General features: G+C 44.9%; 1 protein-coding gene and 1 long non-coding RNA gene across 4 annotated transcripts in view; one reads left to right on the forward strand and one right to left on the reverse strand.

Moving 5' to 3' along the window:
• Positions 1-200: 200 nt before the first annotated feature.
• Positions 201-3,709, forward strand: LOC135104056 (uncharacterized). Its single transcript, XR_010270288.1, has 3 exons — positions 201-589; positions 3,243-3,371; positions 3,595-3,709. It is a non-coding gene; the product is annotated as an uncharacterized LOC135104056 (long non-coding RNA).
• A 2,611-nt stretch (positions 3,710-6,320) lies between these two features.
• LOC135104058 (basic phospholipase A2 pseudexin A chain-like) overlaps positions 6,321-15,528 on the reverse strand; it is a 91,185-nt gene continuing 81,977 nt past the window's right edge. Inside the window, exons 3-5 of one of the 3 annotated variants that reach the window (XM_064010943.1) lie at positions 13,611-13,717; positions 10,400-10,535; positions 6,321-8,630 (exon numbers count right to left, since the gene is read on the reverse strand). In XM_064010943.1, coding sequence (XP_063867013.1) covers positions 8,567-8,630; positions 10,400-10,535; positions 13,611-13,717 — 307 coding nt within the window. In that variant the 3' untranslated portion in view covers positions 6,321-8,566. Of the gene's footprint in view, positions 10,536-13,610; positions 13,718-15,528 lie in introns of all 3 variants that reach the window. The other 2 variants (XM_064010944.1, XM_064010942.1) reach the window with 2 other exon arrangements.

Below are 15,528 nucleotides of genomic sequence, written 5' to 3' on the forward strand. Positions count from 1 at the left end.
TTCCCTCTTCCTCACCCCCTCTCCCTTATCTCCGCATCTCTCTCTCTCTCTCTCTCTCTCTCTCTCTCTCTCTCTCTCTCTCTCTCTCTCTCTCTCTCTCTCTCTCTCACTTCCTACACGCCACACCCTCCCTCTCCCTTTCCTCTCCCTTTCTAGCCCCTGCACATCCCTACACTCTCACTCCCCTCTGGCAGCCCACGCTCCTGTCACCACTCTCGTCATGCAGTGTCGGTGAGGGATCGCGGGTGGCAGCAAGGGGTGACCTGTTGCTCTCCCAGTCATAATCTCAGCGTAAAGAGCGATCATACCTTCTGGTACTTCATAGTGGGAATATAAAAGAACACAAAAGAGAAACAAATAGTTGGGAGCTTCTTGTCTCTTAAGTGGTGGTTCAATATAAGATAGAGAAGCCTTTTTTTTTTTCTTACTTTTTTCTCTTTCTTTCTCTTCCTTGTCTTGTTCCGTTTGTTAATAATGAGGGTAGTAGTGATGGTGGTGCTGCTAGTGATGGTGGTGATGGTGGTGGCGGTGAAGGCAATGGAGGTGATACAGCAAGAATCGTCTAGCCTTTCCTCTCCTTCTTCTTCAGGTAAGGATGAGAGAGAGAGAGAGAGAGAGAGAGAGAGATGGGGGGGAACTCGTGCACAAAAAAAAATTATTCAGTGAAGGAAGGAATGAAATACTCGAAGCTTCATGCACGATTCGTAGTTGTTTTACTCACACGGCTCGAAGACTCACTCACACACACACACACACACACACACACACACACACTGCTCATAATAACATGTGATGAGCATTAGTACTCGACTGTATGTCTGTCTGTCTGTATGTATGTATGTCCGTTGTGAATTGGTATAGGTTAATAAAAATGCATTTGTGTGTGTATGTATGCATGTGTGTATGTGTGCATGGACATGTTCAAGTATGTATCGTGTATATATGTATGTATGATGCATGAGAATAATGCATTAAATTTCTGATTGGGGCAGAGCAAACTTGGTATTCACTGCCTCAAAAACTCAATTCCTCCATCTATCACCTTGACACAACCTACCAGACAATTATCCCCTCTTCTTCAGTGGCACTCAACTGTCCCCCTCTTCTACACTGAACATCCTCGGTCTATCATTTCCTTATGATCTAAACTGGAAACTTCACATCTCATATCTAGTTAAAACATCTTCTATGAAGTTAGGCGTTCTGAGACATCTCCGCCAGTTTTTCTCATCCCCCCCCCCCACCAGCTGCTAATCCTGTACAATGTCCATGTATGGAATATGCTTCACATGTCTGGGATAGTTCTTTTTTTAGACAGGGTGGAATCAAAAGCTTTTCGTCTCATCAACTCCTCTCCTCTAACTGACTGTCTTCAACCTCTTTCTCATCACCGCAATGTTGCATCTCTTGCTATCTTCTACCGCTATTTTCATGGTAACTGCTCTTCTAATCTTGCTAACTGCATGCCTCAAATCCTCCCGCGGCCTCGCTGCACAAGATTTTCTTTTTTCTATCACCCCTGTTCTGTCCACCTCTCTAATGCAAGAGAGACTATTATTCCCAATCATTCATCCGTTTCTCTGATAAACTCTGGAACTCCCTGCCTGCTTCTGTATTTCCACCTTCCTATGACTTGAACTCCTTCAAGAGGGAGATTTCAAGACACTTATCCTTCAGTTTCTGACTACCGCTTCGGACCCTATTCGGGGACCGGCATCTCAGTGGGCTTTTCTTTTTTTTTAATTAGATTCTTGTTGCCCTTGGCCGGTGTCCCTCCAACATGAAAAAAAAAAAAGAGTACACCCGCTCCGGAGGGAAGGGAAGTAAAAAAGGGAAAGATGGAAAGGAAGGGAAAAGAGGAAAGAAGAAGCAGAAGGGAAGGAGAACACAGAAAGGGAGAGATAAACGGAACGACATTGAAAAAGGAGGACGGAAGGTATAGAAGGAAGGGGAGGAAAAATGTGAAAGAGAGGGAGAGAAGGAAGGGAAGATAGTGATAGAACGGAGAGAGGAAAATAGGAAATGAGAAATAGAAGTTAAGGGAAAAAAAAGAGGACGTTTTGAAATAAAAGAGAAGGAAGGAGAAAAGAAGAAGGAAGGAACCAGTAGATTTCAACCTAACAACCTTGACACTAGAAAAGAACAGCAGATTTCAGCATAACAGCCTTGGCAATGTAGGTGACACAAATCATTATCCACATCATTTGAATACCACGGGTCATGACAACGCTCACCAACACATGTGGCGGCAACACAACCTGGTCTTCCTCTCGTGTCAAGGCCGCTGGGGTTTGCTTGGCAGGTTCACACGCTCGAAGATAAAATAAAATTAGATAGAAATTCCCCTTTTAAAACATCATCCAAAAATTAAATCGACACGAGCCTTGAAACTATGATCATTACAAACAAAAAAATAAATAAATGAATAATAAATAAATAAATAAAAATCCTGACATCTCATTGGCTCTCAAGTGCCGGAGGGCCTCACACCATTGGCTGTTGGCAGTGAAGGACACGGGCACAGAGAATGACGAATGTTTGACAGGCAGTGACACGCCTTCTTCCTCCTCTGTGAAAGGCGGTGACGTCCATGCTATGATGAGAATAATGGAGGAGGCGTGGAGAGAGGGACGACACACATACACACACACACACACACACACACACACACACACACACACACACACACATACACACACACACAGGTAGGGACAAGGTGGAAATTAGAGGTACAGATGAACAATATTAAATTCCGGTTTCTATTTTTTGTCCCTTTGTGTCTTTCGTTCCTGTGGGAAATTCAGAAGTACAAAAGCGTTTCTGTGTTTCAGTGTCCGTGTTATTGTCTTTTTCAATTGTCCATTTCGTGTTTTGTTCTCCCGGGAAGGATTTTACAATAGGAAAGTTAATCTGATTGTTTTAATATTTTTCGACACCTTTTTTTTTTTTTTGTTTACTTGTGAATTCTAGGCAAAAGTAATTTATCTGTTTTATGTTTGAGATAGGTAGGTATTTGTTTCTGTCATTTATTCCCCTTATTTATTTATTTATTTTTTTTCATATATGTTTCCGATCAGTTACAAAAATTTCCTGTACATTGCATTACATCTGCTTCTATTTTTTTGGGGGTGTCGACAAGAAATTTGACTAAGAAAATACTCACTCATCCTTATTTTCTTCTTTTTTTTTATGTATTGTTTGTTTCCTTACCATTTTTCATTTGTTTTCCTCTTTAAATCTAGATACTGATGGGTTGAGATGGATGAAGACATGGGCAGTTGAGAATGGTGAAGGAGGAGAAAGGGGAGGAGGAGAAGCACTCGGGAGGAAGAAGAGGCAAACTGAGGGCGATTACTATGACTACTATGGAGGTGAGATAACATACACACACACACACACACACACACAAGACAATCAACACCTTACTTTTATTGTAGTTTTGGAAAATCTTCAATATTTTGTAACATTATACTATACTTCATCAATTAATATTCAACTACTACTGAAACCAATCTCTCTCTCTCTCTCTCTCTCTCTCTCTCTCTCTCTCTCTCTCTCTCTCTCTCTCTCTCTCTCTCTCTCTCTCTCTCTCAGGAGACACAGGAGACAACAACTATTATGGCAACACCGAAGGAGAAGACGGAGGAGGCGCAGGAGGAGGAGGAGGAGGAGGAGGAGGAGGAGGAGGAGGAGGAGGAGGAGGAGGAGGAGGAGGAGGAGGAGAAGGAGGGGATGACGGAGAATTAGGAGAAGATGGTGCAGGAGGAGGAGGAGGAGGAGGAGGAGGAGCAGGAGGAGCAGGAGGAGCAGGAGCAGGAGGAGCAGGAGGAGCAGGAGCAGGAGGAGCAGGAGGAGCAGGAGCAGGAGGAGCAGGAGGAGCAGGAGCAGGAGGAGCAGGAGGACAAGGAGGAGGAGGTATAGAAGCAGAAACAAATGACGAAGAACCAGTAACATCAGCAGCAGCAGGAGGAGGAAGAGAAGCAGAAGAAACAGCAGGAAATATCACAAACAAACCTGAAGGAGGCGCAGAAGTGGAAGCAGAAGAAACACCAGGAAGAGAAAACGAGGAAGCACTCTCTGGAGGCATCACAGTGGGAGCAGCAGCAGGAGGAGGAGGAGGAGGAGGAGGAGCAGGGCAAGTCGAAGTGACCACACTCCCCACACAGTCCTCGTCGGCGCCAGGTGCAGGTAAGAACCGGGAAACTTAAGTAATTCTGTTGTTTGTGTTCTGGGTTATGCGTTTAGTGTGTGCTTGTGGGTGCCCTAGTGTTTCCAGTGCCTAGGTCCTTGAAGAGTCTTGTTACTATTCTGTATACAAGATGAGGAAGACAATAGACTACTACTACTACTACTACTACTACTACTGCTATACCCTTAATTGTCAACTTATCCATCCATTAACATCTCTAATAACTATCCATTTCTCTCCAGCCTCAACCACTACCACCACCACCACCACCACCACCACCGTCACCACCAACTCGCCCACTACCACACCAACCACGACCAGCACCACGTCTTCCACTCGCGGCTCCTCGTCCACCACCCTCCCCACGCCCACACCACGCATGCCCGGCAGCTACAACGCGGGCGGGAAGTGGTTCTGGCGGGGAAAGAGTGGTTCGGGAACTCGCGCCGCCCTTTCCTCTGCCCAGCCGCCTGTCAGACTCCAGGGTAACGCCTTTGGAATGTTCTCACAGGGCGGGGACGTCGTGAACAGCATCCCCGAGGCAGCACAGCAGAGTAACGCGGTGCCTGTGACTGGCTTCGGGGTGACAAACATTGGTCCATACTACGATAGGCCAGGGTTCGGTCCTCTCGGCTCTCCTGGTCCTCTTGGTCCTTCTCCTTTGCTCTTCAGGCAGGTGGCCACCCCGCGCCTGACGAAGGGGAGGCAGCCGGCCCAGCATCGCCTCACCGCTAGGATGTACAAGGGAGGAGCTCAGGGTGTGGTTCGTTCAGGAGTCTCGAAGCGTCAGTCTGCTCCCGCCGCTGTGACAAAGAAGGGCTGGACTTGGGGCGGCTGAGATGAGCATGCAAGCCCTTACTGATCTACCCGACCGCTACGTACAGAACTAATCTTTATCTCTAGGAATGCACTACATACGATCATAGACACAAATAGAAGCTTATTCACTGATGATTTTAATACCCCATAAGGCATTTTCAACTAATTTCTTCCATTCTTCCTCCTCTTTTTCCTTTTTATTCCTCCTCCTCCCCCATATCCTCTATTTATTGTACTATTTATTATACTGTTCTCCTCGTCATTTTTTTCTGCTCCACTCTTTTATTCCCGTATGGCATTTTCAAGTAGTTTCTTCCATTTTCTTTTTTTTCTTTTTTTATTCTTCCTCCTCCTCTATCTCCTCTATTTATTGTACAATTTATTATACTGTTCTCGTCATTTCTTTCTCTTCTGTTCCCTCATCTCATTAAGAATCACAGCAGCAGAAATATTTAGATCTCTCCTAGTGTTCTGATTACACAACTAGCGATTTTCAAGCCAGTCATTAGCTTAGATAATAAATTCTGCTGGCGTGTTAGTTACGCACAATTTGGATAACTAGATACTTGGTTGGGTTTTGGTGGTTAAGGTTAAACGGATTTAGCAGTAATTTCCCTCCACCATCATCACCATCGGCCCTTCAACACTGCTTTCCTATTTCATATTCGAATTACACTCTCAGTTATCTTCATTTATGACTAATTAGTGGTTCGTTTCCTTTGTATTACATATCTTAATATAAAGGATTTTTAGACAGTTTTGTTATCTCTAGTTTTCAAAATTTGTACCTTCATATTCTTGCTTTATATCTGCTCGACTGTTCACCACATATTTTCAAGCGTGACCGAGCGATGGAGTGTGTAGTGTTCTGGCAGTATTGTTACCTTGCGCTTTGAAAATTTTTACCTTCATATTTTTACTGTCCATCGAACTAAGAACACTTGAATAGTCGCCAGATCTTCTCAAGGCCGACAGTGGTGGAGTGTGTGGTGCAGTGCGATATGTTGGCCAGAGATTTCCCCTGCTCTACTTACAGGTTTACAGGTTCACACGATGTACAGGGACTTCTTGGCACCGTTTGAACAGAAATCGTGTATAAACAACATAACTAATTGGACAGTGGAGTTTGGGGATTTGGCCGTTATTATATCGTACTGTCTTGTCCGCAAATCTATAAACGTATGTGAGTGTAGACCAAGAGCCACCTGTGCTTGTAATTGTTCAGTCCTGTACCTCAGTCTGGCAGGCTCGTCACGTGGCTCATGGCAGCTGTGCACTGTCCTTCAGGCGAGTGATGAAAATAAATCCCCAGTACAAAAGGAAGTATTTATTTCCTTAAGTCAGAGAGATGTAGGTATCATGAGTAAGGTCGAGATTTATACAAAAGACGGCTCGGTAATGTACATGATAATTACAAGGTAGTGGATACAAGTTGTACAATTCATGTTTCATTACATATAGTACAAAGATACAGCGATATGTACAGACAACGGAGAGGTGCAAGTCCACGCCAGCGCTTACCAGAAACCTTCCACTCAAGGCTCCGAAGCTCCGACACTGGTTCACTCTGTATACTCCTTCCACAACCCCACACCCCAGACCCAGCATGGCGACGTAGCCTCTCAGGGTAATAACTTATAATGCCCGTGATCCCTTGGAGAGTCCGACCAGGCACACTCACCTTGCTCAGAGGCTCGCCAGCACAAGACAAGCACTGCGGAGGAATACATCACTGCTCTACTCGTCAGCTCAGCGCCCGGCCTCCACCAACACAGCTCCGGATAAGAAACGCTTTGCTCTTTTCTCACCACACCTGTTTTCAAAGGCTACAGAACTTATTAGCCGACTTCTCAAGAGTATTTTTCCTATTAATAATGTAGAAATTTTTCTAATATGCCATTAGAACCATAAAAAACACTCTTAAAATTCCGTGTCACTTCAACTAAAAGTCACACGGAATCAACTAGAAACTTTTGAATATAGTAGAGGTGCGGCACAGAATTATATCCTTAGAATAGGGTGGAGGACGCGGGCCGGGCGGAGTAGAGGCATGGCACCGCTCCAGCATCACTACACGCAGCTGTGGCACTGTGGCACACCCTTGCTCCCTTCACTCTTAACATTACTCTTACCTACATACACGCCCCGTTTGGCCTTAAAGGTTACGCCACTGCCACGTTGACCCTGTCCCTCTCTCACTGCTGCACGCTCTCCTCTCTCCTCTCCTCACGTTAAATGCATCCTTGGCACTTGGTTGAGTTCACTAAATGGTTGGATGAGCGGGTGAGTTCGCGGCTTCCTCTCTCCCACCAAGCCCCTTATTCTTAAACACCTAGCTCTCTCGTCAGGAGTTTTCAAAGGACGCAGAAATTATTCGTTGGGTTTTCATTGGTGTTTTTCCTAATGGGGATACAGAACTCTTGTTAAACTATCACTAGAATCACGGAAATACCCTTGAATACCTCCATAACGTTGTACTAGAGCCTGTTGTAATATGTAAGAGGTAAGACGACGGAATGTCGAGTCACGACCCTATCCTGACGCATCGGAACTGAGAGTGAAGCCAACAAGTCGTGACACGCGGCCCATACTTCCTCTCAGTTCCAAAAGCCGGAAAACGGAAGCTATTATAAAAACATTCTAACACTGTAAGAAATATCTGGACACCTTAACGAAGAGAAACTATCGTCGAGTTCCGTTTTCCTTCATTCAAAGGGTTGTATCTTGTAAAGCTTCGAACTTTCATCACGACTACTTTCAAAGGCTACAGAGTTCATTAGTCATGTTCTCACTGGTAGGTTTTTTTCACCGAGTACAGAATCTTTGTTGAACACTCACTAGAATCACGAAAACACCCTTGAAAATCCCATTTACTGAATGGTCTCTAAAATCACGAAAACATCCTTGAATACCACATTGATTTACTGAATAGTCACGAAGGTACCCTTGAAAACCCCATTAATTTGCTGAACAATCGATAAAGTCACAAAAACTCCCTTGAAAACTCCATAGATTTACTGAATAGCCTCTAAAATCACGAAAACAACCCTTGGAAACCCTATTAATTTGCTGAACAATCCTTAATCACGTCAACACCCTTAAAAACACTTATGCCTTCCACTAGTAACTGTTAAAAGCAGCCGAGATGAACCCTAAATAGACACCGAGACGTTTCAGAATGCGGCTTAACATCTTAACCATTACTTCAGTGACTTGTACAACCCGATATGTAGTCCAGGTCACAGGGTTCCCTTTGAGTCAGCACCGGTCAGTAGCCACACTTTGTACTGTACTGGCGGGTGGCGGCGGCTGGGGCGAGGGCATCAAGCTTCCTGTGGTGGTGACCTGACCTCCGCCCGATCCAGCCAGCCCTCGCCTGCTGCACCACGAGGGTCAGATGAGCGGCGGTGGTGACAGTGATGTAGTGGATGAGGATGAGGCGTGGCTGTGTGTGGCAGATGTTAAGCACTGTTCTTCCCCCTTATCCACGCAAGCCCCAAGCATTTGTGTAGCACAGGGCATGACAGGGAGGGGCAGGGCGGGGCGGGACGAGGGGCCCTACAGGAGGGTCTGAAGGGCCAGAGAGGCGTGGCGGCCCATCTTACCCAGGAAGATAATATTCCTGGGGACAAGGGCAAGGAGGGTTAGCAAGGGCACTGTGCGGCAGGAGTCACGCCCCCGCCGCTGTGTTCACTAAGGCTACTCAGCAGGGCGCCGCCAACAGGTGCACGACGTGTCTCCACCAGCAGAGGAAACACATCACTAATATGACACATTATTGACATGATATACACACGCCGCCTGCTGTCAACACAAGGAGCGCTGCCATCACTGTACAGGTTGATTAGACTTTTTTTTTTTCTTAAGCAGGATGAGCAATGACCACAAGACTTCAATTCATGGTCTTGCAGTTGCTCCTGTTCATTTTTTTTTTATATTTACATAGTTTTTTTTTCTTGTTTTTGTTATTTCATGCACTACAGTAGTATTACATACCTGCACTCGTATCTGGTGTGTAAATAAAATGTTTCCATCTAAAGCAGCACGAAAGAATTATTTAACTTGGCCAAATTCTTAACCTAACAGACGCACTGAGCATCTCTCACTCTTTTCAGTGATCCATGACAAGCATAACTATAATGCTTTCCTCTCTGCTTACTCTACACTTACTCTCAATACTCTACATAAATGAGCAATATTTTTGTGTGTTTTTTTTACATAAAGTGGTACATACAACTACTTACTAGCAATACTGTACACCCACACTGAGACACTGACACACTGATAGCTTACAACTGCTGTACCTGACCCCACACACCGCGGCTGCTTCTTGGCACGGCCAGGAAGGGGAGGAGGAGACCTGCGTCTGATCAGCTACTGCAGGAGGCGGCTGGTGGTCGGAGTGGCGGTACCTGAAGGTGTTCTTTTAAGCACCACTACAGCCTTCACCACAATATATACAAAGGCTATAGTAGAGGGGAGGCATGTTACTACGAAGGGAGTATCTAGGTAGGCTAACTAGGGTGCCATCTACTACACTATCTAATATCTACACATTCTGAAGCGTTCTGGTGCTGGGAGGGGAAGGTGGAGGGGGTCAGTCACTCTTCTCACTGCAGTCCCGGTTAGACAGACACACCGCGTCCTTCACAGATACTCGCCGCCAGGAGGAAGGCCTCGCCCACGCCTGAGGGAGAACCCGGGTATTCAAAGGGCGTCACAAGGGGGAAGTACAAACAGCAGTAGACCTGATGGCCCTTGCGAGGCTGTTTGGACGTGTGTTGTATAGGACAGGCTCAGAACGCTTCATTGGGGTGTTGGTGGTGGTGCGGGGTGTTGTCCAAAGTGATGTGCTGAGAGTGATGGGCCTTGCTACCGTGCAGTGATAAGCCGTGAGGTGATGGTGAGGGTGATGGTGGTGACAATGATGGTGATGGTGGGGAAGTGTCGTATGGAGATTGTTGTGTGGGTGGAGGTGGTGACTTTTCCTGGGATTGTGAGGATGGTGGTGATGGTGGTGATGATGATGATGATGGTAAGGGTGTTATGTATACCTCCTCCTGTGATGGTGGTGGCGATGGTGGTGACGGTAAGGCTGACGTGTGGTATGTATCTTTTGGTGATGGTGATGATGGTGGGTATGTGTCTTCTGGTGATGGTGATGGTGATGGTGATGGTGATGATAGTGAGTATGTGTCTTTTGGTGACGGTGACGGTGTTGGTGGAGTGTGTGTGTCATTTGTTGATGGTGATGGTGTTGGTGAGGGTGATGAGTACGTGTCCTTTGATGATGGTGACGGTGGTGATGGTGAGGGGTATGGTGAGGCGTGCTGGCTGACGTGGTGCATCCCTGACCCGGTGGACAAGCCCATGAAGAGGTTCTGCCAGTACCTCCACGGTGACGTCATGCAAATAGCCTTGGTCTTGGGGCACGGGTGTTGCTTCAGGCACTCCACGAACTCCCGGTCACACTCGCACAGTTGGTGGCCGCAGCTGTTCACGCCGCCCAGAGGTCCCCGCGTCGCCACTGAAACACGGGGGTTATTGGTTAACTCTAACACGTCACCACTAAACTGAAGCTGCTACACGAATGTCGATCTCGTTTTCTTCATGGTTCAAATTCCTGCGTCGTCAATGAAACACAGGGGACACTTGGCTAACTCATACTTCACACTTTACTGCTGTTTTTTTTTTTTTTTTTTATTATGTAAAAGGGCTCTGGCAACAAAAAAAAATACAAAAATAAGACCTACTGAGGTGCAAGTCCCCAAAGAGAACAGCCAAATGGATTACCCAAAGTTAAAGGATAAATATCTTGAAGCCTCCCTCTTAAAAAGTTATACGAAGGGTGAAATACAGAAGCAGGGAGCGAGTTCCTTCGTTAACCTTCCCGGCACTGAAAAATCTGCTTGCATGGAGACACGGAAGAGACTTTTGTGTGTCTTTTGTCAATCTTAACTCTACTAGCACTGTAAAAACTGCAAGGAGAGAGAAGAGACAAAGCACGTTAATTTTGTCTTTCTACGCTGCAGGAATATCTACGCGAGCTTAGCAGAAAACCAGTGTCTGAAAAGTTATAATAGATCTTAAAGGCGAAAATTTGTGTAGAAGCAAAAGGTTTAATCACTAAATGTAACCACCGCAGCAATCTTGATCTCGTTTTCTTTACAACTCAAAAATAATCACGACCTCTGTGGTTTTCCGTGTTTATTCTTTTTTTTTTTTACACCAGTATGTATTAGTTCCGCTGTGTCTCGTAATGGGTGAGACAAGTGAACTATTGTAATGCGGAGTGATACATGTTCTTTCCACCTTCTCTTCTTAGTCTCAATAGTTTTGTACAGCTTTATGAACGTATTCTTAAAAGTTTGAGCGTTCTATCTCCAGCAGGCTATAATGTGAGCTATTGGGGGTTTTCACGAGTGTTTTTATGGTTCTCTAGTGATAATTTAACCAAGATTCTGCATCATGAATTATAAAACACTAATCATCCCTGTGACCTTTGAAACTAACCTTGATGAAAGAATATAACGTTTTAGAATGCGAAAATTAACGTGACTATTCATTTCTTCATGTCCCGTACTGCGTCTTTGCTCGTAACCATTAAACTTCAACGACTTGCTTCAACTTCCGCTTGACATTTCCCAGTACCAGCCAGCCAGCCAGCACTCAGCCAGGCGCCGAGAACACCCTTCACAATCGGGAACATCTTTCAAAATCGAGCAGTATTGGTGTCTCCTACTTCCTGATTGGCTGGCGCTCAGTTTGTGATCAAAGGAACCAACAGGCCTGAAATGAAGTGGAATGGGCGTCCACACACAAGCGTCCGTGCGTGTAAGTGTGCACTAAGAGTGTTGGTGGTGTTATAATGTAGTTGTGTGCGTGTCGGTGGCGGGGCGAGGTGAGGGTCGTGACTCGTGACTCTCAACAGAACACTAGTGCCGAGGAAGACGTAGGACGAGGAGGATGTGTTGTCTGTGTCTCCTGGCAGGTAGATGATTAGATAGCTGTGTGGACAGATAGATACACAGACAGATGGAAAGATAAATTAATGGATCAACAGATCGATGGACAGATAGACAGACAGACAGACAGACAGACAGACAGATAGATGGGTGGATGGATAAAAAAGGCACATACAAATTGATAAACAAATGGTTGAGCAGAGAGAGAGAGAGAGAGAGAGAGAGAGAGAGAGAGAGAGAATGGCAGCAACAGAGACATAAAGAGGAATGAATGGAGGAATGCCAAACAACCTTCACTAGAAAATTACACAAAGAACTTATTTTTTCCACTGGGGAACCTAAACTTTCTCTGCTGTAATCTCAAACAGAGTTCACTACTGTCCACACACGAAGACCTGATCCAGATGGAGGTATTACTATAATCATGACCAGTAGCCGAGGAATCTGCCGCACCTCTACTAAAGCTTGCTATACGTATCGGACATAAAACTTTGAAACAGTTGACCACACGAAGCTGAAAGAAAACGGGAATACAAGAGAGTAGCAGATTAATGAACTAAGCAATCACTATGATCTCTCTCTCTCTCTCTCTCTCTCTCTCTCTCTCTCTCTCTCTCTCTCTCTCTCTCTCTCGTCATTGCTTCTAACCATCACCTTACTACAGCAGGACACCACCAGAGGACAGAGAACACTTCCCAATCCACTGACAACACTACAGTACTTATCTGGCTTGTCACTTTGGTCAGGCAGTCAGCAGAGGTAGTCCGGCGGTGAGTCCAGGGAGGGAGAGGGTCAGCTGCACCACCTCATGGGTCGTCATGGGTATTGAGTCATCCTCTCCTTGTTCTCGCCAGTCCTCTGCAGTCGGTCCTCGTGTTTAGGTCAGTAAGTCCCCTACACTGAGTCAGAGCTACTGGGAGAGAAGTGCGAGTGAGTCAGTTGGTGAGACAGAGTGATAGATGAATGAAATAGACTCGATACTTAATTTATATGTGCTGGGTCATTAGGGAGGATTAAAAGATTAGACAAATTTATAAATGATGATAGGTGGATATAGTTAGGTTTTGTATAAGGACTGCCACGTGTAGGTCTGATGGCTTCTTGCAGCTTCCCTTGTGTTGTGTTGTTATGAAAGTCTTGGTAGGCTGCAGGAGAGAAGCACATCAGTTTATTCTGTCAGGAGGATGTCTGGTAAATGACTGTTTGTAAGAGTAGTTTGTTCAGTCCCTTAATATTGAGTTTTTTTTTTTTTTCTTGAGGTCATAGTTATTGTTAGGTCTCTCTCTCTCTCTCTCTCTCTCTCTCTCTCTCTCTCTCTCTCTCTCTCTCTCTCTCTCTCTCTCTCTCTCCGGAAATCATAACCATACAAAAGGAACAATAAAAACAACCATACAAACTCTCTCTCTCTCTCTCTCTCTCTCTCTCTCTCTCTCTCTCTCTCTCTCTCTCTCTCTCTCTCTCTCTCCTCCGCCTTTTCTCTTACACCCCTTCGCCCCTCACTCCCCCTCGCCCTCATCCCCCCTCTCTCTCTCACCCCCCCTCCCTCTCTCACTCCTTCCCTCTCTCACCCCCCTCTCTCCCTCTCTCACACCCCCATCCTTTCACTCCCCTTGTCTCCCACTCCCCATCTCACTCACCGCAGTAAGGGTTCCCGCCGTTGCACTTCCACCTGTAGGGCGCGAGGTAGTGGTCGAAGCCGAAGCAACTGGAGTGCTCGTAACACCAGTCGTGGCCCTTGCAGCACCTGGCGGATTGGGACTGGTTTAGTGACGTAGAATAAGAGGAGGTTCTTAAGTTAAATAGGATAAAGAACGGAGAAAGAGATAAAAAAAAAAGGGGGGTTGTGAGGCAAAATCTGATTAGTATGTATAGAAATAAGGAACGTATAGAAGAAACGATGCTAGTAAAAAGAGGAAGAGTTGAAAAGAGGTGAAGATAGAGATGTATGAGTGGCGTAAGTGGTATAAGCTATGTAACAAAGGAGACATGAACAAAATCCTCAGAGTTAGTAATCATGGCAGGGCAAGAAAAAAAAATGTCGGAGAGGCGTTAATCAAAAGCTGGCCTGGGCATTTACTTTCTGAGGTGACTTGATATCTTTTGTCGAACAGTTCAAGTCGTAGGAAGGAGAAAGACCAGAAACAGGAGGAGAGTTGCAGCGTCTAGTGAAAGGAACACGGGAGTGATACTGGTCAACTCTTGCGTTATTGAGGAAGGCAGAGCACTCAACGCAGCGACAAGTGGGCGTAAAATAATGCAGGAAACCCAGCTGTAGAATTAACCTTTTCACTGCTATTTTGCATGCCTTTCCTTTGTCGCCCTTTAAGAATTTTTTGTGTGTATTCTCCAGGAGCTTTTAAACACGATATTAGCTAGATACTGTTGAAAAAAAAATCTTTTAGTCCCATTTTCTTTCTTGTAGGTGTTTGGAAAAATATTTCGACTGTGATTTTAGAGACATGAACTTTTGTAAATCGCAGTGAAAGAACTAAACGACAAAGAAACGCTTATGCCTCCTACGTGCGAGTACATTCAGTTCATGTTATTAGGATGGGAACACCGCCTTTTATCGGCAATCTTTCGAACCAGTTTAGCGGCGGCACGGCCATCTGGCGGGAGTTGTCACCTTGTGGCTGAATCACACGGAAGTATTATTTTGATGTAACCGTTACTGCCAACTTCACGTGGAGGAATGGAAGGGAAATAGTAAAGGAAGAAACCAGCATAGGAAAAAGGCACAGGAAAAAAAAAAATGTACAGGAAAAAGGTAATATGAAAATAACACAAAAAGAACAATGCAGGAGAACAGTACATATAGAGTTGCAGAAAAATATACTGAAAAAAAAAAAATAACACAGGAAAGGAAAAAAAAGACCACAGAAACAAAATGCATAAGAAAAAGAGCACAAGGAAAATAGTTACGGGAAATTGGGAGAAGAATGCCAAAGAAAAAAGTTGCATACAGAAAAAAAAAAAAAAAGTAAAGTAAAGTAACAAGACACAGGAAAACCCGACATTGAAAACAGACAGAAAATAAAAAAAAATTGAAAAGACATGGAAAAAAACAGGAAAAAAAAGCGTAAGAATTAACTGGCATAAAAAAAAAACAGTAAATAAAATAGAACCCAAGAAAAATGCGCACAGAAATACACACAAGAGAGAGAAAAAAAAAAACTTAAAGGTAAATGACACATAAAAGATTACAGAAAAAAGAGTAAAAAAAAAAATAGTGGAAAATAACATAGAAAAAAAAACGAAACGAAATGAATAACACAGAGCAAGAAAAAAAAAATACACTTGGATAAAACACACACACACACACACACACACACACACACACAAAAAAAAAAAAAAAAAAAAAAAAAACAGCACACACACTAACACACTAAACACGGCACACCAGACCCCCAATCCTTAGGTACTCATGTCTGAGGCTGGTGACAATCTTTATTCCGTCCACCTCTGCGCACTTTCTCCACCCTCAATCTGCCTCCCAGTACACGGTGACGCTCCACGCTCCGCCGCCGCGACCTTGGCTACCGGATGGAGAACCTC

This window comes from Scylla paramamosain, chromosome 10 (assembly GCF_035594125.1).
Source record: "Scylla paramamosain isolate STU-SP2022 chromosome 10, ASM3559412v1, whole genome shotgun sequence".
NCBI lineage: Eukaryota > Metazoa > Arthropoda > Malacostraca > Decapoda > Portunidae > Scylla > Scylla paramamosain.